The sequence below is a fragment of the Pelodiscus sinensis genome, chromosome 6, assembly GCF_052426305.1.
Source record: "Pelodiscus sinensis isolate ZL-2025 chromosome 6, ASM5242630v1, whole genome shotgun sequence".
NCBI classification, from domain to species: Eukaryota; Metazoa; Chordata; order Testudines; family Trionychidae; genus Pelodiscus; species Pelodiscus sinensis.
Window position 1 is genome coordinate 8,814,238 of NC_143057.1, and position 26,237 is coordinate 8,840,474.

At 49.7% G+C, this 26,237-nt stretch overlaps 3 protein-coding genes across 6 annotated transcripts in view; 2 read left to right on the top strand and 1 right to left on the bottom strand.

Annotated features, from left to right (window-relative positions):
* The first annotated feature begins 5,220 nt into the window (after positions 1-5,220).
* BAAT (bile acid-CoA:amino acid N-acyltransferase) lies at positions 5,221-21,443 on the top strand. Of its 2 annotated transcripts, none has more exons than XM_006111074.5 (4): positions 5,221-5,526; positions 8,978-9,475; positions 18,109-18,311; positions 20,260-21,443. In XM_006111074.5, the coding sequence occupies exons 2-4, from the start codon at positions 9,013-9,015 to the stop codon at positions 20,854-20,856; spliced, it is 1,263 nt and encodes a 420-aa protein (XP_006111136.2). In that variant the 5' UTR covers positions 5,221-5,526; positions 8,978-9,012; the 3' UTR covers positions 20,857-21,443. The 2 variants fall into 2 exon arrangements, with proteins under 2 accessions (XP_006111136.2, XP_025038745.2); XM_025182960.3 differs by lacking the exon at positions 5,221-5,526 and adding an exon at positions 8,528-8,670.
* On the top strand, positions 13,965-15,514 carry LOC149524115 (uncharacterized). The gene is made up of 2 exons (XM_089779549.1): positions 13,965-14,756; positions 14,952-15,514. Exons 1-2 carry the CDS (start codon positions 14,207-14,209, stop codon positions 15,512-15,514), a joined length of 1,113 nt encoding a protein of 370 aa, XP_089635675.1. The 5' UTR covers positions 13,965-14,206.
* Positions 21,444-23,215: 1,772 nt separating the features above from the next.
* PLPPR1 (phospholipid phosphatase related 1) overlaps positions 23,216-26,237 on the bottom strand; it is a 174,818-nt gene continuing 171,796 nt past the window's right edge. For all 3 annotated transcript variants that reach the window (XM_075931389.2, XM_075931388.2, XM_089779164.1), the window contains one exon: positions 23,216-25,279. In XM_075931389.2, the coding sequence (XP_075787504.1) occupies positions 25,247-25,279 (33 nt within the window). In that variant the 3' untranslated portion in view covers positions 23,216-25,246. The remainder of the gene's footprint in view (positions 25,280-26,237) is intronic.

The window sequence follows — 26,237 nt, forward strand, 5'->3', positions numbered from 1 at the left end:
TTAGCTTCATTTTTAATTAGGCCTGCTCTAACCTGCAGGTGCAACCAGATGAGTTAATTGGCCAGTCAGGCCCACATTAACCCTTTCTGAACCAGAAGAGGCTACACACTGCATCACATGTAGAAGAGGACTCAGCACAAGCACGCTTCAAGAGATTCCTGTGTTAAAGAATTGCAAATGCATCCTCACATAAACGATGAACAATCTTCATTGATAATGCAAACATTCTGCCTGTCGGCACACAGCATGGTATGTGTATACAGAAGGCATGTAACAAATCCAAAATATATAAATCTTCCCATAATTTGTGGGAGCCAGGAAATGGTTGTGGCTGATGTGACTCAACAATTTCTGTGTGTATAAGAGGTTCTAAATACTGGCCACTCAGCAGTGGCTTGGATAAGTCGTATATGCAAGTACCCTGCAAACATGATTGGAATGTACAGTGACCAAATCCCCTAGGATTTCTCATATTTTTAAGGAGTGCCTCAGTTTCAGGGACCCAGCCTAATATACAGGGCTCGACAATTAATGTAATCTACTCGCCTGTGGCGAGTAGATTTTAGCCTGGGGCAGCCACGCAGCGTGGTCTGTGCATGTGCAGCGTAAGGTTGCGTGCGGCTGGCGAGCAGGGCTCACCGCCACTTGGCGAGCCCTGCTAATATACATAATGATGGCAAAAGGAAACCCATCCAGAATCATACTCTCACAAAATGCTCTAGAGATCTTGAATGATTACACCAAGCGGATAGAATCTGGGTTTTAAACCAAAGTACCTGAGGGTCTTTGTCCTAGTGATCCATGGACAGAAAACTGGAGTTCAGTTATCTACCATGGCAGGATCAGGCTCAGGTGAGGCATATTTTTGGTGCTCCCTTTTCCATGTATTAAACTTTTGAATACCTTGCTTTTTATTGCATTTGTAGCCCATTTCATGCACAATTTTCATGCATGATTTATCTCATACAGTGGTCCCCAACCTTTTGGGGCTGCTGGGTGCCCGGGGGCGGGGCCACACATGTGCCGCACGTCCAGGGTGGGGGCTGCGCATGCACCTGGGGCCTGGGGAGCAAGAATGACTTGGGCCGGCCCTGGTCACTAGGTTGGCGCACATAAATGCCCCGGTGGGCGCGATGGCACCCACGGGCACCGCATTGGGGACCACTGCTCTCATATAAGGCAAACCATAATCAATGAAATAAGCAAATAAAACTTTTTGTGTCTTCTAATCTAGAAAAATTATAATTTTAAGAATAATTGAAATGTACTAACACCAAGAAACAGATCTGCACCATCATTGGGTGGACCATTATTAAGTAGCATTACAGTAGGTGACAGCCTTAGAATGGTAACTCTAGTCCTTTGTTCAGAAAATTGCTTTTCCCATCTTTGTTGCCTGTGAATGGAAGTACAGTATCAGCGAGCCAAAGACTGGCCAGTTCATTTCCTCTAAGCTCACAGAAACATTCTAGGAAGTCAGTGGAAAATGAATCCACATACAAACTAGCTTAAACATTTTACTTCCAACAGTCGATTTTTGCTTTTTGTTGCTAACAACACAAACTGCAGCCCAGATCCCAGGTTCAGTGTTTCCCAAAGCCTGCACCCCAGGGCTCGCCTGGGTCACTTGTCTCTAAATCCAGCTTGGGATGAGTCAGGCTTGCTGATGGGGAGTGGGGATGGGGGTGGGAAGGAGGTGTGGTAAAGGGGATAACTACCCCAGAGTCCAATGATTCTCTAAAGGGCCCAGGGCTTCTGTTGCTACTGCCATGCTCCTGGAACCCCAAGCCCTATAAATTACGGCTGGGCTACGTCTATACTGACATGATTTTCCGGAAATGCTTTTAACAGAAAAGTTTTCCATTAAAAGCATTTTCGGAAAAATCGCGTCTAGATTGGCAGGATGCTTTTCCACAAAAGCACTTTTTGCGGAAAAGCGTCCATGGCCAATCTAGACGCAGTTTTCCGCAAAAAAGCCCTGATTGCCATTTTCGCGATCGGGGATTTTTTGCGGATAACAGCACTGTGCTGTTTACACTGGCCCTCTTGCGCAAATGATTTGCGCAAGAGGGCTTTTGCCCGAACGGGATCAGCACAGTATTTCCGCAAGAACACTGACGATCTTACATGAGATCATCAGTGTTCCTGTGGAAATTCAAGCAGCCAGTGTAGACAGCTGGCAAGTTTTTCCGCAAAATCAGATGATTTTGTGGAAAAACTTGCCAGTCTAGACACAGCCCTGGAGTGCTGCATGGTGTGCTCCAGGTGGCTCTTAGGGCAGTGGGGGCACTGTACAGCATACTCCAGGCAGTGCTGGGGGGAAGCAAAGTGTCTCAGTCTGGGTAGTGCTGGGGACTGGGGTGTTCTGGATGGTGTTTGGGGCTGGCTGCCCTTGCCCTTCTAGGCGTGCGGTATGCACCCCCCTCCACACACACACACACACTCACACTCGCCTTGCCCTGGCTGTTTGTTTCCCTGGGCTGAGTTGACCCTTTTGAAATCTGAAGGTTTGTTTGGAGTGAGTTGAGAAATTTCAAACCTAATATTTACCCGCTATGTTATCCCCTCCAGCTCAATGAGCGGATGGACTGACAGATACACACATGCACTCTTCGAGATGTTTCACTAGCATTGTGAAAGGTGCCACTATAATGAGGAGCTATCTGCGGGTTTTTGGTGAAAAGACGGGAAAATATTTTTTTTTAATTTAAATTGGATTTTTGATGTTATTTAAATTACACGTTTTTCTTTTAAAAAACCTTTTTAAAGTGAGTCCTGAATTTAATGTAAAATATATTAAGGCCTAAATTTATTATAATCTCTTAAACCTTTTAAATTAAAATGGTTGGATCTGATGATCTCGAGGTCCCTTCCAATTCTAGTGTTGTATGATTCTATGGAAATATGCTGACTCTATGAGCCCATATCAAGATCTTGGAGCAAAAGGCTGCTTTTCTATATAACAGAAGACTCGGGCTGCAAATAGCTAACTTTTGAGGTCAAGCTTTATAAACACAACACACTAGGTCAAGGCCCATATTAAGGATTTGATCCTGTGAGGTAATTGGGCACAAGAGACTGGCAAATTCATCACAGGCATTGGGACTTGGCCTCAGAAACCAATATATGTGTCTCAGGTGCCTCCACTGAACCCAAACTGGGTGAGCTCATCATATTCCTATTTTTTAGCCTCTCCCTGCCTGAGCTCCGATTGGATCACTTCTCAGATTATGATACTAATGACTCCATCTATCCATCTCCACGAATACTTATGACTGCTTCTAACAACGCACACTTAATAGGAATCCGAAAATATTAAGCTACACAATGACTTAAATGTATATGGTTGTAGTACACCCTTTAAATAGCAAAACCATGTACCATTAAAAGCCAATACATTTGCACATTAGAATCAGTAAACCTGTATTTATTCCTGTCACATTTTAGACTCATAGGCTACGTCGAGACTGGCATGATTTTGCGGAAATACTTTTAACGGAAAAGATTTTCCGTTAAAAGTATTTCCACAAAAGAGCGTCTAGATTGGGAAGGATGCTTTTGTGCAAAAAGTGCTTTTGCGCAAAAGCATCCGTGGCCAGTCTAGACGCAATTTTGCGCAAGAAAGCCCCGACGCCATTTTAGCCATTGGGGCTTTTTTGTGTAAAACAATTCTTCCCTGTCCACAAGAGCCCTGTTGCGCAAGAGGGCTTTTTCCCGAGCGGGAGCGTGAAAGTATTTGCGCAAGAAGCACTGATTTTGTACATTATGTCAAAGTCAGACAGGACTCACAGATTTGTCAGACCTCTCTGTTTATTAGCAAAGCCGCTCTGCTAAATGCACCCAGAAAATGTGAGTGCCATATAAGTTTCAAACCCCTTGATTTATACAGTCAAAAGAAAGCCAAAATTAACAGGATTAAAAGAGGGGCAAAACTTCACATAATTAGTGCGAGGCTAGTCAAAGATCTTCATTTCCACATCAAGCACACAGCAATCTCCTGTCCATATCTCCTTGATTATCTCAATTGCTTTCTCCCTAACACCTAATGTTCCTTTTCCTATTAACGCTGGCTAGCACTCTGATCTGCATACCTACAAACAACATTAACATACTTTTCTTCTTCCTGTTCAGAGACAAACAGTATTCCTTCAACTTATTCAATTATTACAGCATAATTCTTTCTACTTTCACAATTACAAATCAGTGCTCTTGCACAAATTCAAGCGGCCAGTGTAGACAGCTGGCAAGTTTTTGCGCAAAATCCTGCCAGTCTAGACGCACCCATAGACTTTAAGGTCAGAAGGGACCATTATGATCATCTAGTCTGACCCCCTTCACAGTGCAGGCCACAGAATCTCACCCACCCACTCCTGGAATAATCCTCTCACTTATATCTCAGATATTGAAGTCCTCAAATGGTTTAAAGACCCCAAGATGCAGAGAATCCTCCGGCAAGTGATCCATGCTCCCTGCGACAGAGGAAGGCGAAAAACCTCCAGGGCCTCTGCCAATCTACCCTGGAGGAAAATTCCTTCCCGACCCCAAATATGGCGACCAGCTGAACCCTGAGCATGTGGGCAAGACTCACCAGCCAGACACCCAGGAGAAAGTTCTCTATAGTAACTCCTATCATCCCTCCATTGGCCTATTTACCACTGATAGTGAAAGGTCATTTATTTAGTTATTGAAAATATTTTTACCCCAGCTCTCTATTTTAAATATTCTAGGTGGCTTACAAAAATTTTAAAACACTGGATTAGATAGATAGATAGATAGATAGATAGATAGATTAGATAGATAGATAAATACAGGACACCAAAGGGGGAGGGACATAAAATCAAGAGGAGGGACATATATATATATTTAACCAAATCCACCAACATGGTGAATGTTCTTTAGCAAACAACTGAAGTACAGCTGTAGCAACAGATTAAAAGTCAGGGGTTTCTGCCCAAGGATTTAACACCCTGCTTGTGCAGGACTCTCCCAGCAGTGCTGACTCAAATTAACGCAGCTTTTGCAGCAGTCTGAAGAGTGAGAGCTCATTCCCAGAGCATGTCCTAAGAGAGACCCAGGAAATAAGCCCTTACACTCACACAGCAAGGAAAGGGTTACAGAGCTCAACTTTTGCAACCCGCTTGCCTAATGATTGTCATTGGCCGTCTCCTCTTACAGAAAGGGTCAGAGAAGGGGAGGACAGGCAGTAAACAGAGGGAGGAGGAAAGAGGACGGATTAGGAAAGAGATGGGCAGGGGAGGAGACAGGCTGCCCGGGAATCTATTGGTCCACCCAGCCTCTCCCCTTGTAATTTAGAAGCAGCCCCTTTGTATAGGGATCCGAGTAGAATTCAACCAAACTGGGACTTCTCAGGAGTGAAGCCCTTCCTGCAGGGTTAGCTCTCAAGGTGTTTTCACAGGAGCAGGGCAGGAAGCAATAGGAAAGCTAACTGGGGCTAATTTGCAAGGAGACAGGCTTAGTCTTGGGAACAGAGGCGTTACAGCCATTTGTGAAGATTGCAGAGTGCAGGTAAGAACTGGGCTCCAAGGCTACTGCAAATCGGCTGAGCACCGGGGTGCTAAGGGTGTGAAAAGCTAGGTGTACGCCTAAAGCTGCAGCCAGGTGCTTAGGAGCTTTTGAAAATCGCACAAAGTGCCTGACTCCTATTGCTTTCAGTGAAGTTGCATCATGATTCAGTTGGGGTTGGTCCTGCTTTGGGCAGGGGGTTGGACTCGATGACCTCCTGAGGTCTCTTCCAGCCCTTGGATTCGATGATCATGTGCCTAAATACTTACAAAAATTGTTCAGAAGTTTGCAGGGAGTTTCCCTTCCTTTGTTGCTTCCCAAGCCTGCAGAGGGGAAGAAAAAGGAGGGTGAAGCCTTTCTATTAAAATATTCGAGGTGGCTTATAAAATGTTGTAAACACTGGAATATATATAAGCTGTGACAGGCGCTTACTGTGCTTAGTGTGGGGATGAAGGTAGGTGTGTGAATCTACTTGGAATCAGAGATGGGCAGTGTTCCCTGTAAGTTGTGAGCTTGTTCAGCCCCGCAAGAGAGTTCAAAATGCTGCCCAGCTAATTTGCAAAGCACCTACAACTAGATTTTTTGTTTCTGCTGGTGGTGCACATTCACACATGCTTTGGTGCACACAAACAAACTTATTCGCACACATAAGAAAAAGATGAGGGAACATTGCTCACGGGGTGTCTTTATGAGTGTGTCTGTTAGCAAAAAATGAAGGTAGAACTCCCCTGTGTACAGCCAACGCATACTTAGCTAAGGGCAAAGTCCCACTTTTCCCAAAACAAGCCATTCCAGCCTCACTAACACCAGGAGTGGATCTAGGAAGCAATCCTATCCTGGAACTTGGAAGTAACCCTGGCTCTGAGCCTGACTTCTTGAGTGGTTTTAAGCATGTCACGAGTGCTTTGTGCCTCACATGTAAGTCCAACCGTAGCACTGGACATATTAATTTCTGCTCCGGTATGTGGACTTGGAAGACCAACAAGTGTTTCTAGAGCATGGCAGTGCATGCTGGCAGAGTTGGTCTGGCCTCTGCACCTCTAGTACTATAGTGAACACCAGCTTGGACTGATTTAAATCAAGGCAATGTAAATAACCAGGAAAAAAATCTTTGATATAAATCAAGTTTCCCACAGATACTTCTTCACATTTCTTAAACAATGGTGCAAATCGGGTCACTTAACCATGTGAATTTACAACTCAGGACACTTATAGGGGAGTATACTTTGTGCAATTCTTTTAGATAACTTGATTTGTATTCTGTTACGGAATAGAACACAATACTCATTACCTATGTCAAGGGGAGATGCAGCAGCAATACATTAGGAATGGTAAGAACCAAACCCACCAACTGGGTGGAAAAAGGGGCAATTGCCCCGGGGCCCGGTGATACTAAGGAGCCCAGAGAGCCCAGCCATCTTACTACTGCAGCAGCAGTGGAGGCCAGATCCCTAGCTCCCTTTGAATTGCTGAGGGCTTGGGGGGAGAAGGATGCATGCCGTGGTCTGGGCAGCGCTGAGGTCTGGCTGCCCTGGCTCCACCCTGTCCAACAGGAGCCCCACCTCTTCTGGGGCTCGGAGCCTAGGCCCAACCCAGACCAGGGTGCACAGTGACTGTTGGCCCATCTGGTAAGAACAAAATCACACACACAACACAATAGTACTTATATTTATTCCACTAAATCTTGAATGTTACATAACTAGTTCGCATTTGCAAGTGCAGCACTCTCTTGAGATGCCCTCTGATGGCTGTCCTGACACGCTTTTTTTAAATTTTCAAATTTTATTAACTGAAGCAGACTAGACTTGAGAAAACAAAATATACCGTGTTCTTGAAACTTCTACAACTAGCACTCTTCTTCCCCACTCCCATTCTCATTTTGATTCATAGACAGAAAACAACGTGTATTTCTGTTTCAGTTGTTTTTTTTTCAACTCAACTGTTTCTTACCTTTGAGTGAATACCACCAAAGGAGGACAATGTTCTCTCTGTGTCTGCAGAGGAAGCTACTGCTACGACAAGTTGGCTGCGTGACTGAAGGAACTGTGTTTCAATGTGATTGGCTAATGATACCCACCAATTCACGGGAGTGACTTAGTTCAAAACATCATCATCAATAACCATTCACTGATTATAGGGTTTCATGCCAGCTCTTAAATTTATTCCGACTGGCACAACTGTAGCGTGATGGCGGCAGCAGCATCTTCAGAACTTAGGCATCTTACCTTTTATCTGGGGTTAAGAATGCTCTCAAGAAAATGAGGTGGAGTTAGTGTTTGATCCATTTGTTTCTTTATTGTCTGTAGTTTAACTTTCTGGTGAGGTGTTTCTTTCATCAATGTGCCTTCCAAATTTCAATGGTATCAGCAATTTCTCTAAAGTTTAAGGCTTTGGATAATAGGTTTCTCTATACTGAGCATGTCTCTACATCAGCGGTTTTCAATCTTTTTTTTTTCCTCATGACTGTGCACTTAATTCTGGAGTAAGCTCCATTGAATTCACGGGCATGTCTATTTTTTGACATAAGTATAGAATGGAGTTCCTTTGGGAAAGCTGAGTTAAGCAGAAGTAAAATAGGGAATAGATTTATGGCATCACCATTATGGTCTGTGACTATGATGTTTCAAAATAAAGGGCATGTGGTATGTAAAATGAAATAAGAAAGTGACACTCTGTAGCAGCTAGCAACTCTAGATTTCTCTCCCTGCAGCTTTCTATACTGCAGACTTGGGTGACAGTTCACTAGGTTTAGACTCTAATTAAACAAGCCAGGAGGAATAGCCAAGCTAAAGTAACACTCAACATAGCAAACAGCTTGGGAGTTTTTGTGTTAAATCACACTTAGCTTAAAAGAGAGTCTTGCGGAATGATGTGAATTGAGTTACTACCCAGTTGATCCACATTGTTCTTCAGCCAGATCCACATCTTTATCCGCATCATTTTCTCTCTCAAAGCAGTTTTCCTTATGGTGTTTGAATTGCCGGGCACTGGGGGAGTTGCTTTTGATGCCCCTCCCCGCCCGTCGGTGGGCCTGCTGGGCGTGGAGGGGCAGTAAGAACGACTCCAAGCAGAGAACTGGCAGATGAGCCCCTGGTTGTAGGATCGACAATCCCTGTGGGCTCCAGGCATCCTAATCCCCACAGTCAGGTGAGCTGTTCTGTCGCTTTTCATGAGTTCCTCTGAGCCGTGCGCTTCCCTCAGGCCTTTGACTCAGTGACGCCTTGATGGCTGCTGCTGAAACCTGCTAGTCCTCCACGTGGCCACATGCAGAAAGGCTTCTCAATGGTGCGCCATTGTGACTGCGTTTGCTGTGAGCAAGCCTAAGGATTAGCAAGCAATCGTCTGCATGGCCTGACTTCATGGCAATTTTCCACACTCCTCTCCTACTCAGCACACTGCACTTTAACCGATCGGGATTCCTAATTTCATCCTCGCATCTCTCCTTGTTTCCCAGGTCCCGGTGGGCAATCGGCAGCCCCTGCTTTCACAATGGTCAGGCTCACAGTCACCCCGAAGGTATCTCTTGCTGATGAGCCGCTGAAAATCCAGGTCTCTGGCTTGCCCCCCTCCCAGCTGGTGACTCTCCAAGCCTCTTTGACGGATGAGAAAGGGGTGTTCTTCTACTCCCGAGCCCTCTACTGGTCAGACAAGGCAGGCGAGGTGGACCTGGAGCGGGCTGCTGCCACAGGAGGGGACTACGCTGGTGTACAGCCCATGGGTCTGTTCCACGTTCTGAAGCCGGAAAAGCCGTTCTATAGGCTGATGAAGCGGGACGTGATGCAGAGTCCCTTCCAGATCCGCCTGGACTTGTTCGACTCCAATCACCTGTTTTCCTCACCCCACGATCAGCCTGTGGCCAGCCAGACTGTGGACAGATGGTACGTGGCACCCGGAGTACAACGGGTCCAGATCAGGGGAAACAGAGTCCGGGGAGCCCTCTTCCTCCCTCCAGGTAAGAGAGTCCCCATCTTCTCAGGTCTAGAGCTGAGTGAAGGAGTGATCAGGAATGACTTTATTCAGCAAACGGTGCTCTTTCTGGTCACGAATGGTCTACCAGCTGATTGCAATTTTCTCCCAGGTCTTTGTCAAATCATTTCTGTGAAGAATTCCTGGCCTGAAGACTGTCCACAAACAGTTTGTTGCGAGTTTGGCAAAAATCGGAGCTACCTTGGTTAGGTTACTTGGTCTTGTGGGGGTAATTCTGCTTCCTGACTGGATGAGCATGATTTTCAGGATTAGGTTTCCACTGAAAATATTTCTATTGATGAGTTCAGAATCACTTTCAGGACCTCTCCTTGGCTACGTCTACACTGGCATGATTTTCCGAAAATGCTTTTAATGGAAAAGTTTTCCGTTAAAAGCATTTTTGGAAAAGTGCGTCTAGATTGGCAGGACGCTTTTCCGCAAAAGCACTTTTTGCGGAAAAGCGTCCATGGCCAATCTAGACGTGCTTTTCCGCAAAAAAGCCCCAATCGCCATTTTTGCGAGCGGGGCTTTTTTGCGGAAAACAGTACTGTGCTGTCTACACTGGCCCTTTTGCACAAAAGTCTTTCGGAAAAAGACTTTTGCCCAAACGGGAGCAGCATAGTATTTCCAGAAAAGCACTGACAGTCTTACATGAGATCATCAGGGCTTTTCCGGAAATTCAAGCGGCCAGTGTAGACATCTGGCAAGTTTTTCCGCAAAAGCAGATGATTTTGCAGAAAAACTTGCCAGTCTAGACGCAGCCCTTGAGTATTGGCTGATAATTAGCTGTTTCCACAAACTTTCCTGAAAGTAAGCTAAAAAAGCCAGGCTAACAAGGGCAGAATGACTCACAAACAGCAAAGCACATTCATTCAGAAAACTAGGGGGGATGTAAGGGACTTACCCGATAAGCAGAAGCTGATCAAATAGTTGACTAGTGATGCCACTACTCGCTTCCCCCTCCCCCTGTCTTCAGCACGGTCTCCGTGGCGGGCAGGGAGGCTACGTGGGGGGGCTTATGCTGCTTCCACTGCAATTCTGCTTTTGAAACGTACAAGAGCCCCAGGGCTCTTTGAAATAGACAAGGCTCAGATGCCGCAGGGAGCCCCTGCTGGTCCTACACTCCCTGTGGGCCTTCCTTCTGAAATGTACAAGAGCCCCAATGGGGCTCTTGTGCATTTCAAAGGCTGAGGCACTACAGGAAGTGCGGTGCCCGCGGGGGAGTCCCTCACTGGTCCCACGCTCACCTTTGCTTTTGAAATGTACAAGAGCCTCACTGAGGTTCTTTTACATTTGAACCGTGGAGATTAATTGAATAGTTGATGGAAATCCCATAGACTATTTGATTAATTAATCTAAATTTAACATCCCTACAAAAATATGGATGAATATTTCCTTGCTATTTACATCCACTTCCTTTCCTTTCTATCTATCTCCATCTTCTCTCCTTTGCCCTCCACTTCTTTCTCACCTGCCACATCCTTCTACACAATGTACAAGACCCAATTCCTAGGAGCAGCTATGCAGAGCTTTCTTCGTTTTTGTAGCCAAACTTTCTGCGTGCAGACTGGAGACTCCCACATCTGTTACACTGCCCACGTGGAAAAGCAACCATTTGTACCTGCCTGCCTCCATGTTTTCACGTGTGCTGAGTAGAGAGGTGGGGTGGTTGTGAAGTGCAGAATCTCCAAACTGTATGAGTCAGCTCTCTACTGGGTCATTATTACATTTGGGGTCTAAAATTCCTACCGCTTCGTCTAGGGAATCTCAGCTATCCAGTTAAGGCTCTTCTCTTTCAAAGGTCTAACCTCGAACATTTCAGGTGGGCAAGTTCTTTCCATATAACTAATCAAATTCAGGATGTTCCTCAGTGTTTCCCCCATTCTGTCCAACATTTCTCCCTAGTATATATAACCTGTTCAGAGAGCCCCACTTTTTAACGTGTAAATTCTTTGGGCAAACTGTTTCTAGCTGTGTGTTTATGGCTTTGTCCAGGACCTAGCATGAGGTCAGTATTGACCTGATGAGATTATCTGAGTATTGTTGTGACATAATTAATACATCTGTTATTATAGTCTTAGACCACGTCTTCACTCCTCGGAAGATTGACGCTGCCATGATCCATCTTCCAGAGTTCGATTAGTGAGTCTAGTTAAGACTCGCTCAATCAAACTCAGAGTGCCACCACCAGCATCCAGTACTCCTGCTCTTGCAAGGAGTAAGGGAAGCCTGAAGGAGTGTTTGATCCCATTGGCCTCCCACTATGGGAATGCTGCCAAGGTTGGCTTAAGTTAAGCCAACTCTAGCTATGTACCGAAAGCTGAGCTACCAGGTCTAGCGTAGACCTGGCCTTAGATGATATGATCTAGTCACAGATTAAGTGGCCCTCATTTATTTACAGCTGAAAATGCCTCCATAGGAGTTCAATAATTGGGCAATTCTTGGAATGCACAACATGGTCTCCTCCAGCTGTAAAACCTTTTTGGAGGAGAGGACTATAGTAAATAGGAAACAAAGACTGAAATTTAGAATGGTTTGCTGTCTAAGTTCAGTAAGGGTAGGGAAAGAAAATCTATGGCCAAACACAGCTGAAAGAGCTGCTAACAAAGATTCCATGAATTGTTTTTTATCTATGGGCAAACAGGGATCTAGACTGGATTGACACAATATTATGAAAATTTAAAATAATTCCTTAATATTTGAAGAACTGATATAATCTAGTTAGGGATTTGGGATGGTTACATCCAGATTGGCATGGAGCAGTGAGTTGAGAAACAAAACAGCTACCAGCGGAGGCTGTTCTGTTGCGTACGTTCCTATGCTCTGACCCCAAAGAACCCTGTTTAGAGCCATTTGGATCCTCCAGTGGCCTGGGGCATCAGCCTCCGGAGCACAGGGTGGCGAGTTCAGGTCCCACCTACCCTGGGAGCAGCCGGGTTGTCAACACTGACTGCCCCTGGCACCCGCTGAAGGAACGAAGTTGACACTTTGTTGGGGCACTTGGAACTGCAAGCCACTGTGTCACATCCTGCTGCCTGGAGCTTAAAACTCTGTGGCAGCAGCCTGCCACACCTTAGCAGTCCACCTCACTAGCAAGGCCTGGAGTCCTTGCGAGGTTACACCTTGCTTTGCAGGGAACATTGGGCGAACCCCAGTTCCTGAGGTCCCCAGAGACCTTGCCCATCTCATAGAAACTCACAGACATTAAGCCTGCCATCTCCAAAGAGATATTCCCACTCTCTGGCCTGCTAGCCCAGCTGAAGGAGGTTTTCACTATCATAGCACTGAAATGCTTTATAGCAGTGGTCCCCAACCTTTAGAGGCTCCCGGGCACCCGGGGGGTGGGGCCACTCATGCGCCGGGCGCCTGGGGGGTGGGGCCACGTGTCCTGGGGCACGCCAGGGGCGGGGATGCCCTTGCACCCGGCGCCGGCATGTGCCCCAGGGCCGGGGCCACCCGAGCGCCTTGTGCCATGGGCCCGGGGCCGGCGCTGCCGCCCGAGCCGCGCGCCTGGGGCCGGCACCGGTGCCGCGCGCCCGCATGTGCCCCGGGGCTGGGGCTGCCCGAGCGCTGCGCACCAGGCACCGGTGCGTGTCGCACGCTTGGGGCCGGTGCCTCCAGTGCGCCGCGCGCTGGGGGCAGGGCCAGACAAGGTTGTTGGCGGGCGCGCACAAATGCCCCAGCGGGCGCCATGGCGCCTGCGGGCACCGCGTTGGGGACCACTGCTTTATAGTGTGAGTAAGCATCTCTCTGAAAAGAGAGATGTAAGTGACACCAACCAGAAATAATAAAAAACGCAAGGTTACCAACAAATTACAATAAAACAGGCTTTCTAGTGCCTGAACTTAACTTTAGCAAGCAACAGTGTTGGCCTAACAGCTTTCTCACCTCTATTCCAGTGTGTGGATCAAAGCGTGACCACCTAAGTGATGGATAATTAGGGCCTCTCTCCCATTCTTCTTGCAGTCGGGGGGAAGCTTTCCAATGCATTCCTGTGTGTGTTTCCAGAGCAAGTGCTTCCTCTCTTGCTTGTTCCTGGGAACTTTTTTCATCCTCTTCTTAATTAGCTCCATTGGACCGATTGTTTACTTTAAATGCAAGTCTACTTTCAGTGACTCTGCCATAGGAAGCTCGCCCCAGGCAGATGCAAATCCCAGTCTCTTTGTTTGGCACAAACCTGTTTAAACTTAAAAAACAACCTATGGTCTGGTAGCACTTTATAGACTAACAAAGCATGTAGATGGGATCATGAGCTTTCGTGGGCACAGCTCACTTCTTCAGATGACTGGAGTTATGAGTTTAGGATGTGCAGACCCAAAATAAGGGAGGGTATGTCTACACTAGAAAGTTAGTTCGAACTAACGGACGTTAGTTCGAACTAACTTTCCTATGCGCTACACTAGCGCTCCGTTAGTTCGAACTTAATTCGAACTAACGGAGCGCTTAGTTCGAACTAGGTAAACCTCATTTTACGAGGACTAACGCCTAGTTCGAACTAGCTAGTTCGAACTAAGGGCTGTGTAGCCCTTTAGTTCGAACTAGTGGGAGGCTAAGGCTTCCCAGGTTTCCCTGGTGGCCACTCTGGCCAACACCAGGGAAACTCTATTGCCCCCCTCCCGGCCCCGGAGCCCTTAAAGGGCCACGGGCTGGCTACTCACTTTGTGCCAGTTGCAAGGCTGCAAGCACCCGTGCCTGCACAGCCTGCACCTGCCACACTATGAGCCAGCCATCCGAGGGCTCCCAGCCCTCCACTGCTCCCCACGACCAGCCTGGCGGCTCCCGGGAGCCTGCCCGGGGGCGCAAAAGGCGGGCGCCCGCCTGGTCAAGTGCGGAGATCGTGGACCTCATCGAGGTTTGGGGGGAAGCCTCAAATGTCCACGATCTCCGCACTAGCCACCGGAACGCGGCCGTCTATGGACGCATGGCTGCCAGCCTGGCCGCCAGGGGCCACCAGCGCAGCCGGGAGCAGGTGCGCTGCAAGATTAAAGACTTGCGGCAGTCCTACTCCCGGGCCTGCCTGCCAGGGGCTGACCCGGAGGCCTGCCCCCACTTCCATGCCCTGGACCGCATCCTGGGGCCTCATGCCGTCCCTGCCCCCCGGGACGTGATTGACCCCGGGGCAGAGGGACCGCTCCTGGACACCGAGGAGGAGGAAGAGGGCTCTGAGAGCCAGGAGCCTGCTGCCAGCCTTCCCAGGACCCGGGACCCCCGAGGCACCCCACAGAGCCGCTCGCCTGCATCATCAGAGGCCGGGGAGGCATCCACCTGTGAGTACCCTCGTGTTCCCCTTATGTGTACGGGGGGCTGGGGCGAGAGGGAGCCCCGGGACCGTGCGCCTGGGCCTTGCCCACTACGGAGCAGCAGCTGGGGATCCTGCAGGGGCCCTGGCCTTGCAGAGGGGAGCTGGGTTTCACACACCTGGGCCCCTGGGGTAATTGACCGCTGGTCTTCTTGCACCACAGCTGCAGCACCGGGGACTGCAGGGCGCACCACCCCGCCTGCAGCAGCCGCCCGCGCCCGGGCAAGCAGGACAGCCAGGAACCAGGAGGACTACCAGAGGCGGCATCTCCGGTTCCTGGACCGACAGCTCCGTCTCCAGGACCACTGGGTCCAGGAGGACCTCAGGCTGCGCCAGAGGAGTCTGGAGGCCCTGGAGGAGCAGGGCCGTGCCCTGCGAGGCCACCTCCAGAGCCTGCTAGACCGCTTTCCATTTCCTCCTCCCCCTGCTCCCCCTCTTGCTCCCCCTCTTGCTCCCCCTGCTCCCCCTCTTGCTCCCCCTCTTGCTCCCCCTCTTGCTCCCCCTGCTCCCCCTCTTGCTCCCCCTCTTGCTCCCCCTCTTGCTCCCCCTGCTCCCCCTCTTGCTCCCCCTCTTGCTCCCCCTGCTCCTCCTGCTCCTCCTGCTTCCGCTCCTGCTTCCTCCACACCCCCTGTCCTCTCTGCCCCCCCCTCCACAACCATTCCCCACCGACGCCCCCGGACCCGCAGTGTGGCGAGACGGGAGAGGCACCCAGACTCCCACCCCTGAGCTTTCCTTTCCCTTCCTCCCTTCCCTCCCCTCCCCTTCCAGCTCCCTCGTCCCAGGTTTCCCCCTCCCTTCTCCCACCTTCATTCCTCCCTCCCCCACCCCAGTTCTGTGAAATAAACAGACGTTTTTGTTGGAAAAACAGGTGTCTTTATTTGACAGTAGGTAGGGAGGGGAAAGGGGAAGGGGGGGGTAGGGTGGAAGAAGGCCCCGGTGGGGTATGCAGGGAGAGGTCAGTCCTCCTCCTCCTCCACCTGGAAGCTCTCCCGCAGGGCTTCCCGGATCCGGATGGCCCCCCGCTGGGCTTCCCGGACGGCGGCGGTGCGGGGCTGACCGTAGTGTCCAGCCATGCGGTCAGCCTCAGCCATCCAGGCTGGCAAGAAAGCCTCCCCCTTCCGCTCACACAAATTGTGGAGCACACAACATGCCGCCACCACGGGAGGGATGTTGTGCTCGGCCAGGTCCAGACGGGTGAGGAGGCATCGAAAGCGGGCTTTCAGTCGCCCGAAGGCCCCCTCCACCACGATGCGGGCCCTGCTCAGCCTGTTATTGAAGGCCTGGCGGGAGGGATTGAGGTGTCCCGTGTAGGGCTTCATGAGCCAGGGCTGCAGTGGGTAGGCGGCATCCCCCACCAGGCAGACGGGCATGTCCACGTCCCCGACCCTGATGTGGCGGTCGGGGAAGAAGGTCCCGTCCTGCAGCCGCTGGCACACGGAGGAGTTCCGGTACACCCGGGCGTCGTGTGCTTTGCCGGACCAGCCCACATTTATGTCCGTCAACTGTCCCCGGTGGTCACATACGGCCTGCAGGATGACGGAGAAGTACCCCTTGCGGTTCACGTACCGGGACGCCTGGTGTTCCGGGGCACGGATGGGGATGTGCGTCCCGTCGATGGCCCCCCCGCAGTTGGGGAAGCCGAGGGCGCCGAATCCCCGGATGACGGCATCCGGGTTGGCGAGGCGGACCACCCTGCGGAGCAGCACCCGGTTGATGGCCTTGACCACCTGCGGAGAGAGACACAGCAAAGCGTCAATCAGTGGGGCGCCCGGGTGGCTGGGAGCGTGCGTGCCCTGGCAGTGCCCCGCGCCCCACTCCCGGAAGCAACCCCCCTGGCGGCGTGTAGTACGGCCGGGACAGCCCGACCCCTCCGGTGCGGGGCGCTTTCGCCTCCTCCCGCCCCCCCCTTTGTCCCTGGGGCGGCCCATCCCCTCCTCGCAGCCCCCCTCCCCCCCGGCTCGGTGGCCGACGAGCGCCGTACCTGCATGAGCACTGCTCCGACAGTGGATCTCCCCACGCCGAACTGGTTCCCGACGGATCGGTAGCTGTCCGGCGTGGAGAGCTTCCAGAGGGCGATGGCCACCCGCTTCTGGAGGGGGATGGCGGGCCTCATGCGAGTGTCCCTTCTTTGCAGGGCAGGGGCGAGCCACTCGCAGAGCTCCAGGAAGGTGTCCCTCCTCATCCTAAAGTTCTGGGTCCACTGTCGGTCGTCCCAGTGCTCCAGGACGATGCGGTCCCACCAGTCGCTGCTGGTGTCCAGACGCCAGATGCGGCGGGGCACGCCGGTGCCGGGGCGCCGCCGCGGCTCCTCCACGGCCCCCAGGGCGGCCAGGCGGAGAGGCAGGGGGCTGACGTTCCCCAGGTGGTGCCAGGCAGCCTCGAGCCATTGGTGGCAGGCTTGCAGCAGCAAGTCCAGAACGTGCACCAGAAGGTGCAGGGCGAGCCGTGGCTCCATGTTGCCACCTGCGGCGGTCCCCCCCGAAGGGAAGCACCGACACAGACGGGCACAGAGACCGACGCTTTGCTGTCCCTCGGCGAGGTTGGCAAGCAAGCAGGAAAAGCTGAGAACCGGCTGTCCAGGGGGGGTCCCTTTAAGCACGAGCCTCAGATAGCCTCAGACAGCAGCCACACAAAGCAACTGCTGACCTGATGCCCTGCCAGAACCGGTTTCAGCTGCCCTTAAATGCCCCCCTGCGTCCAATCAGTGTGGACGCGCTAGTTCGAACTAGCAAAACGCTAGTTCGAACTAGTTTTTAGTTCTAGATGCGCTAGTTCGAACTAGCTTAGTTCGAATTAACTAATTCGAACTAAGTTAGTTCGAACTAGCGCTGTAGTGTAGACGTACCCGGAGAAAGTTGGGGGGGGGGGGGTGGGAGGGAGAGGGAAAAAATGGAAGGGGGCAGGAAACAAGAAGAGGGTATGAAAATATCAGCCTGACTTGGATTGCTTGTTCATATACCTTGTAAGACCCTGCTTGGACAGCTTTTCTGACAGCCCTGTGTTGTGGGTAGTGTGAGTGTGTCAGAGTTGTGGGGATTTATTTTTACACGCCCCTGGGCAAGCTGTGCCAGTCGGGGTAAAGAGGCTCTTGGGGCGCACTAGCTCACCTGGGCACCACACCACAGCAGCACTAGGGCCGTTGTCCTAGAGTTCTAGACGATTCCTCTGCAGATACCGTTCCCAGGAGTAGGCGATGAGAGGTAAGAACGGGAAAGGCTGGGTTCTGTAGCTAGAACAGGCAACAATTCCTGTTCTAACTATTTTGCCACTGAATCCATCCTTCTGTTTCTCTGGTTTTTCCCTCATTTTCTCTTCCTCAGGGGACGGTCCTTTTCCAGGGGTGATTGACCTGTTTGGTGGCATAGGGGGACTTATAGAATTCCGAGCCAGCCTCCTTGCCAGTCGGGGTTTTGTTGCACTCGCCCTCGCTTACTTCGCATATGAAGACCTGCCCAGCTGTCTTGATGAAGTGGATTTGGAATATTTTGAAGAAGCTGCCAACATACTCTTGGGACACCCAAAGGTACTTTCTGCTCCCAGATAAGTTCTCTTATCTTTTCTCCCTAGCGCACCCAGCGTCTGAAGAAAGCCAACACACCACAGTAGGCTTGTGTGTCTAAGGCTCTCACTACACTGCAAAAAACAAGAGTATTCTTAACTTGGGGTAACAAACCCAGGTTACAACAGCAGTGAGGACACGGCAACGTGGCTTTTAAATCACGTTAGCAGCTCATGTTCAGCGCCGTTCTCCCTTCATAGGCTTTATCTTGAGCTACTAAGCTGACTCAAAGGCTGAATCGCTGCCCCGTCACTGCTGTTTTACCTCGAGTTAGCTAATGGTGGTGGTTAGCTAACCTGAGTTAAGAACAAGCCGTTGTTTTTTTTGCAGTGTAGACTTACTGTCCCCTGTCAACAGGGCGTTCTTTCCCGCTCTCATGGCTGTAGAAGTGGCCTGAGGCCGGCTATGGCAGCTGGCGCCCCAGGCGGAAGGTGCGATTGGTGCCCCCGCCTGCACGGCCGTCAATGGCCGTGACGTATCATGGGTGCCCAGGCGCCCTGGGCCGGCGGCGCCCGAGGTGACCGCCGAGTGTGCCTATGCTCACGGGCTGCCCCTGCATGGCTGCCCATGTGGACAAAGATGCTTAGGTAGAAGTTTTGTTCTGCTGAATTTGCTCAGTGAGGTGCTCCAGTCTCTCCAGGGTCTTCATCTTATCTTTGGCCGTCTGCCTAGATCACCTTCTTCCCTGCTGCATGGAGTGGGAACCTCTTGGCTCTGTAGAAAAACGAGCCCTGCGTTCAAAGAGGAACACACACCGTTTGAGTCTCACCCAGTGTTAGGCATTACAGCCTGTTATCGAGCAAGGCAATAGGCTCAAGATCCCCGTGGAAAATGCGATGGGATTTCTATGGGAGATGGCCTAGACAGGACCTCATTTAAATGTCTTCTGACTAAGTATATTAAGGACTAATCGACTATCCGATAAGCAAACGCTTATCGGATAGTCCAGTCGACTAGTTGATTTGCCCCCTCCCTTGCTGCCTCTAACAGAGGCAGCAAAGGGGGGGGGGAGAAGGGGTACTTCAAAGCAGCAGCACCACATGGAGCTGACCTTGGGCTCCACAAGGCACTGCCCCTTTGAAATGCCGCCATGGCGTTTGCATGGAGCCTGGGGTCAGCTGAGGACTCCCCAGCTGATCCCAGGTTCCAGTGCAGTGCGCAGAGTCCCCAGCTGATCCTGGGTTCTGGGAAAATGCCAGAAAATGGAAAGGAAGAATGCAGAAGTGCCTATCGACTAGTCAATGGAAATACCATTGACTACTTGACTAGTAAATGACTCCATATTTAACATCCTTACTTCTGATGGACGATCGGTCTAGTGGTGCAAGCCCGTACTCTTCTCCCATATTGGTCAGCTGGGCTATCACCACTTGGTCATGCCCCCAGCCTGCCACCTCAGATGTCCACCCAACTATCAAAAAACATGTGTGTTACAGAGGTGGTGGTGGTAGGGAGAGCTAATTTCCAAGGTAATTATGACAACCATGTTGACGTGGGAAAGCATGGGGAGTGGTTATGTAGTTCTGGAATTGGAGCTAGCAAGATGGCCACTTGCAATTAATACTTATCATTGCACATTTAATTCAACTGCACAAATGCCACGAGTGCATGTAAAAAGCTGAATGTGTATCGACATATAACTGGGCATGTGCAAATACAGCCTTGATGTTAGCTCTGCATAACTGGAGGACACCACAGTGAATGTCTGTCCTTCAAATGAATGTCTGTTGGATGCTTATGTTACCTTGACTTCCTAGAGCAGGTCTAGATCTTGGCGGTGGCCCCCTCTAAATACGCCTAGATAAGATGGTCCCTGTTGTGCCGCTGAACCAGAGAACTGGAATCTTTAAAGGAGGAACTCAGGCTGGACATGAATGTAACGTTTAATGTATTTTTTACGGTGTGTTTTCAGGTGGGCGGGGCAGGCGTTGGCGTGGTAGCAATCTGCAAAGGGGCTGAGATTGCTCTGGCAATGGCCACGTTCCTACCACAGATCACGGCCACTGTGTGCATTAACGGGACCAATGCCATGCACGGGACAGCGCTGCGCTACCGCCATCTCTACGTCAGCCCAATCCCTTACAGATTTGAGTGTGTCCAGATCATGGCCCTGGGGCTGCTCTCTCTCTACAGTGTCATTGGGGACACTCAAGCAGAGGCCAACCAAGGGAGCCTCATCCCTGTTGAAAAGGCCCTGGGGCAGATCCTCTTCGTCGTGGGTGAAAGTGACCAGAACTACAACAGCAAAGCCTTTGCCGAGGAAGCGATGGAGAGGATGGGGCAGCACGGGAGAAAGAACTGCACCCTGTTGTCTTATCCAGGCGCGGGGCACCTGATAGAGCCTCCTGGGTCCCCCTTCTGCTCCTGCTCGTGGAACCCCTTTTTCAGCTTGCCCTTGATGTGGGGAGGGGAAGCCCACGCTCATGCCGCAGCCCAGGAACATTCTTGGAGAGAGATCCAAAAATTCCTTTGGCACCACCTCTGCCACACAGGAAGCAGCAAACTCTGATAACAGGGAGGCCTGGAACCGAAAACGTTTGTGCCCTACGCCCTCCCCAGTTGATCAAGAACTATTGGAACAAGCTGTGAGCTCTGGGTATTAATGGGACAAGCTCCTAGTGGGGGAGGAGCCTTTCCAATCCCCGTGTCTATCATGGCTTGCGGGCCGCAGGCAGGAAACACAAGTGCACAGACAAGAATGATCGAGTTTCATACAAAGCAGATGTGTGCGGGAGGCCTGATTCAGCTCTCACTGACATCTGTGGGAAGTGGGTCAGGCCCCATGGGAGGGAGTCTGGTGGTGGCGTCTCTCTGCAGGGGTTTATGCGGAATGGTCCCCGTTTTGCTTCCCTGTAGTTCCAACCTGTGAGTTTTTGCCTCACGTGAACCCCAAAGTTTTAAGGGGAAAATACTGACATCGGGCAGGTCTACTGTGATGTGCATAGTTACAACTTGGCCAACCCAGCCTTGACCAGATTCATTTGAATCTTAGCCCTGATTTTCTTCCCTGCAGTGAAAAAAAGCTTCCCTAAAAAGTTGGCAGGATGATTTTTCTCTCTGACGTGCTGTTAAACCATTAAACTATGCCAGAATTCACCTCGACTGGGCCTTTGTCTATGCTAGGAGGGTTTGACTCCGGGCTGGCCCTACCATGAGGCGAACTGAGGCCGCCTCAGGTGCCAGACTGGGCGGGTGGGGGAGGGGATCACTAGGCCCCAGAGTGTAGAAAATTGTGTCTGCTGCTGGAGCATATGTAGGTAACAGAGCAGTACCGTGAGAGGAGTAGAGCAGGAAGAAGGCAGAATTGAGACCTTTCAAAGTTTGGCCCAAGCGAGGGAGAACAGGGGCGTCATTTGAGCTCCCTGCCTCAGGTGCCAAAATGTTGTGGGCTGGCCCTGGTGTGACTCCATAACCCCCCACCATGCACAGCTCGACCAGTGGAGCCTGTAGTGTAGACAAATGGTCTCAGGTTTTTGACTACTCTTATTTTCTAACTTTTTCTATGTTGCAGCCTTAACGAGAGCAGCTGGATTCAGGAATTACGGGTTTGAAAGTCCACATGAAGTCATACCTCTGCAGAAGAGATCTGTACCAGAACTTGGACAGTTTCCATTGTTGTAGGCAGTGTAGAGGTAGCCGGGTTGGCCCCAGGGTATTAAGGAGACAATTTCTGTTGGTGAGACAGACAAGCTTTGGTGCTAGAGCTCTTCTTCAGGTACAACTGTCACAGCTAAGTGAAAGGCGAGACAGACTGTTTAGCATAAGTAGTTAGCATCTATACACAAGCGTTCTCTGGGTGTGTCTAGACTACAGGGTTTTTTCAAAAAAACTTCCCCTGCATCTAGACTGCTTCTGCGTTCTTTCGAAAGTAAATTGAAAGAACGCCACAGTTTTTTTGACCGCGGAAAACCTCATTTTATGAAGAATAATGCCCTTTTTCAAAAGTGCTCTTTCGAAAAAAGGCGCTATGTAATGCAAACTGTGCTTTGTCGAAAGAGAGCATCCAGTCTGCCTGGGTGCTGTCTTTAGAAAAAGCGGCTGGCTTCTTTTTCGAAAGTACTGGTTGCAGTCCAGATGCTCTTTCGAAAGAGGCTTGCAGTCCAAACGTACCCTCTCTTGAACATGCGCTAACTAATTACAGGGCACAATCTGTTCCATCAATCTAGTTAGCTGGGATGCTCAGAGATCCTTTCCCAGCTTTGAGGAAGAGCTCTGTGTAAGCCTGGCTCTCTCACCAACACAAGCTGCTCCAATAAGAGATACTCTCGCTCCCACCTTGTCGCTAATAACCTGTTCTCAGAAGAAAAATCTCCATTCATCCATGTCAGGGAGTCAGTGGGAGAACTCCTCTCTATCTGGTTTTGGCTGGAGTGGGGCAGAACCCATCAGAGGTGGGCCCGCCCACTTTGGATCTGCCTCCCCCATGTTGACAGAAATGTGGTTCTTTCTCATCTCCTTTCTGCTGGTGTTTGAAAATGGCTGCACTGCTATTGCAGAGAGCAGGTTAGAGAGCACAGGTGTGTCCCATCTAGGATACCAGCTAAGCCATTTTCAGTAGCATGGGGGGCACCCATTCTTGAGAAACTGTGCTAGCAAGTAATCCTCTTCCTGGGACACTGAGGTGTTGGCCTGAGCTAATGCCTGCTGAAATCTGTGGAAATACACCCAGGCATGGAAACTAAGCCCTGTCAGTAGTTCTATGCGTGGGGCACTCAGAAACCCTCAGGCCCATCCCAATGTCTACATTCTGCCACTTGATGGCAAAAAGTCAATTCCCAAGACAGTACCAAGCAGAACAGTCCTGTGCAAGGCCAGACACAAAGAACCACCTGAGTATTTCTTCAAAAAACAAATGACAGAATCCCGGATACAATTTTTTTTGTCATTTTTTTTCATCTGTTTTGGAAAAAAATATACAAAAAAGCCAAGAAGAACAAACTTGGAAGAGTCAGGTAAACATTCCATTGACAGTACAGAGAAAGGCTCCATTCCTTCAGTGGGACATACATCAGTTATCACCATGCTAGAAAAATGAGAGGCAGGAAAACCCTAGGAACACATAATAGCTACAAAGTGAAACCACTGCTCTGTTGTACATTGGCTCCCCTTCGTTTATTTTTAACAATACTGTGCAAAGAGCAGGTTTGTATGCTATGGTTTACAAAAAATGCAGACTCTGCTATGATAGATGATGCTAGTTACTCTTACGGCTCCTTGGAGTCCCTGAATGACTATAGCATGCCAGACTCCCTGGAGATTATCAGGCTAAACTGACTTCTTGGTCTCCTCAGGCTGGATCCCAAATAACTCCATTGACTTTAGCCCATTTGCTTTTCCTTTGCGCCCATGTAACTAAGAAGGACAGAGACTGAGTGTAAGGTTCAGGTGAGGATACCAGAATGCCATTATGAAACATGGACACTCCCACGTAAGAATAATACTGTGCAAATCCACAGTAATGGCCGCAAGCCACTCTGGTCTGCCCTTAAATATGCACCTCTGACTTAAAGCAGGAGGCACTGGTGGTGGAATTGGGCCCTGCTATTGTCAACTGGGCTACCCTTGGGCCACCCTTGCGGAATGTTCTAGTGTTTTTTCAAGTCACCAGCTTATTCCCACAAAAATCAGTTAAAAACAGACCCAATTATTGTAATGAGGAATCCTGTGGCAGCTTAGGGTACATCTGCACTGCAGAGAAGATCAAAGCTGCTGCTGTCGATCTTCCAGGGCTCGAATTAGCAGGTCCAGAGAAGACAGCTAATTCAAAGTGAGGAGGTGCTCCGGTCAATGCCAGTAGTCCTTCTTTCATGAGGAGCAAGGGAAGTCGAAGGGAGAGTGTTCTCCCTTCGACTCCCTGCAGTGTGGACCGCACCAAAAGTTGAGTGAAGATACTTTGACTTCAGCTAATTAACGCAGCTGAAGTTGCGTATCTTCATTTGATCTTATCCCATAGTGTAGACGTGCCCTTAAAGACTAACAGATTGATTTAGGCACAAGCTTTCGTGAGCAAAACCCCACTTTGTCAGAGGCATGGCCATCTGTTGGTGAGACAGACATGGCCATGCATCTGAGAAGAGGGGTTTTGCCCAGGATAGTTTGTGCCCAAATCAATTGGTTAGTCTTTATGGTGCCACAGGACTCCCCACTGTTTTTTCAGATACAGACTAAGACAGCTGCCCATCCGATACTTCTTATTTTAGTTATTCTCTAAAACCTAGCACAATCTTCCTCCTGCCCCAGCTCGATCAGGCTCTGATTCTGCAAGATTCTTAAACATTTTCCTAACTTTAAGCACGAGTTGTCCCATCACTTGCAATGGGACTATTCCCAGACCTAAAGATAGGCACATGCTTCTGTAACTGGTTGGATTAGAGCCTGAACTCCTTGTTGTCAGCACCGTTTGGACTACACTCCTGATCTCCGCGAAATCTGAAATATCTGCAGTGACTACAGATTTACACTAAAGGTCCCGAGATCAGAATCTGTCCCATTGTCAGAAGTGCTTCCTATGATAACAAAAGGTAAAAGTGAATTATTATAATTATTTTATTTCAATGTATATAAAACAAAAAAAGTCCGTGTACAAATATCACGTAACAACATCAACAATTCCACAGATGTGGTTTCTCAGTGCACACTTTAAAATGAGAAAAGAGGTTGGGTTCTTTTTTTGTTTGTTTGTTTTTGATTTTGTTTAAATTCTGGCATAAATATATTAAAGCTGACAAAAAATCAGGGCAAGCTACGTCACTTCCTCATACAAAAAAATGTACAAAACATCAGCCTCTAACTAGACATAACATAATACTGGTCGTCACAGTCGGACATTTAGTAACTGTGTGTCTTGGAGCATTGGACTGAAGGTTAATAAAAAATAGCTTCTCTTGCCATCTTCCAGCTCAGGTTACTTCAGTCATAGAGGCAGAGTGATTCTGCAGAGAGGGAAATGCAAACATGTGAAGGTTTTCAATACATTTTTATTAGGGTGAACAGACACTTAATAGGGAGGGGAAGACTCTATATACGGATGCATCAGGAAGTATTCCTCCCCCCCCCCACAATCATTAATCACTCCAGGTTCTGCCCAGTGCTAGTATTCTCAGATGAAGCATGTAAAAAAGAAAAGATCATGAGAAAGGCATCATTGCTGAATCTTAACACAGGACAAGATTTCCAGAAGGGACTAGTGATTTTTTTTGGGGGGGGGGGAGGGCTCAATTTTTGGGTGCCTAACTTCAGACATCTTAAAGGAGACTAGTTCTCAGAAAGCATTCAGCACAGACACTTTCTCCCTTCCTCAAAAAATGAGCCTCCAAATTGGGTTGTGCAGAATTGTGGTTCATGAGAATCTTTCTCATTTGGGATATCGGGGGACTTCCCAAGGAGAGTACGCCCCCTTCCTTATAGGCTGGCCTGAGCTCTTGCGATGGACAGGTGCCAGTGTAGCGACAAAGGAGCGTGATTGAAGATGCGCTATACGTAAATGTTGTCTAACTGCTCTGTCCTCAGGTTCGCACAGCTCTGCAGAAAATGGGCCAGGCCGTCTGTAGGAGGGGAAATGGATAAAAGGAGATTTGTTGGGTCTTGCTCAGCTTGACGATGCTGTAGTGCTGGCGAATTCATGACCGGAGGCCATTTGTAGGGCCAGTCCATAACTCTGGTACTTGAGAGGTGCAAAGGAAAATGTAGTGGAGTCACCTGCAGGAACCTGGGCAGTTGGGGAATAGGTCATAGAATCCTAGGGCTGGAAGGGACCTCAGGAGGCATTGAGTCCAGCCCCTGGGTCACCACTCTCATGATCAACCACAGTGTAAACACCCACTACGCCTCCGCTTCCCTCCCACCCCCTGGACTACGTTGTGCATTTTACAGCTTGAGCCACAGCTCAAT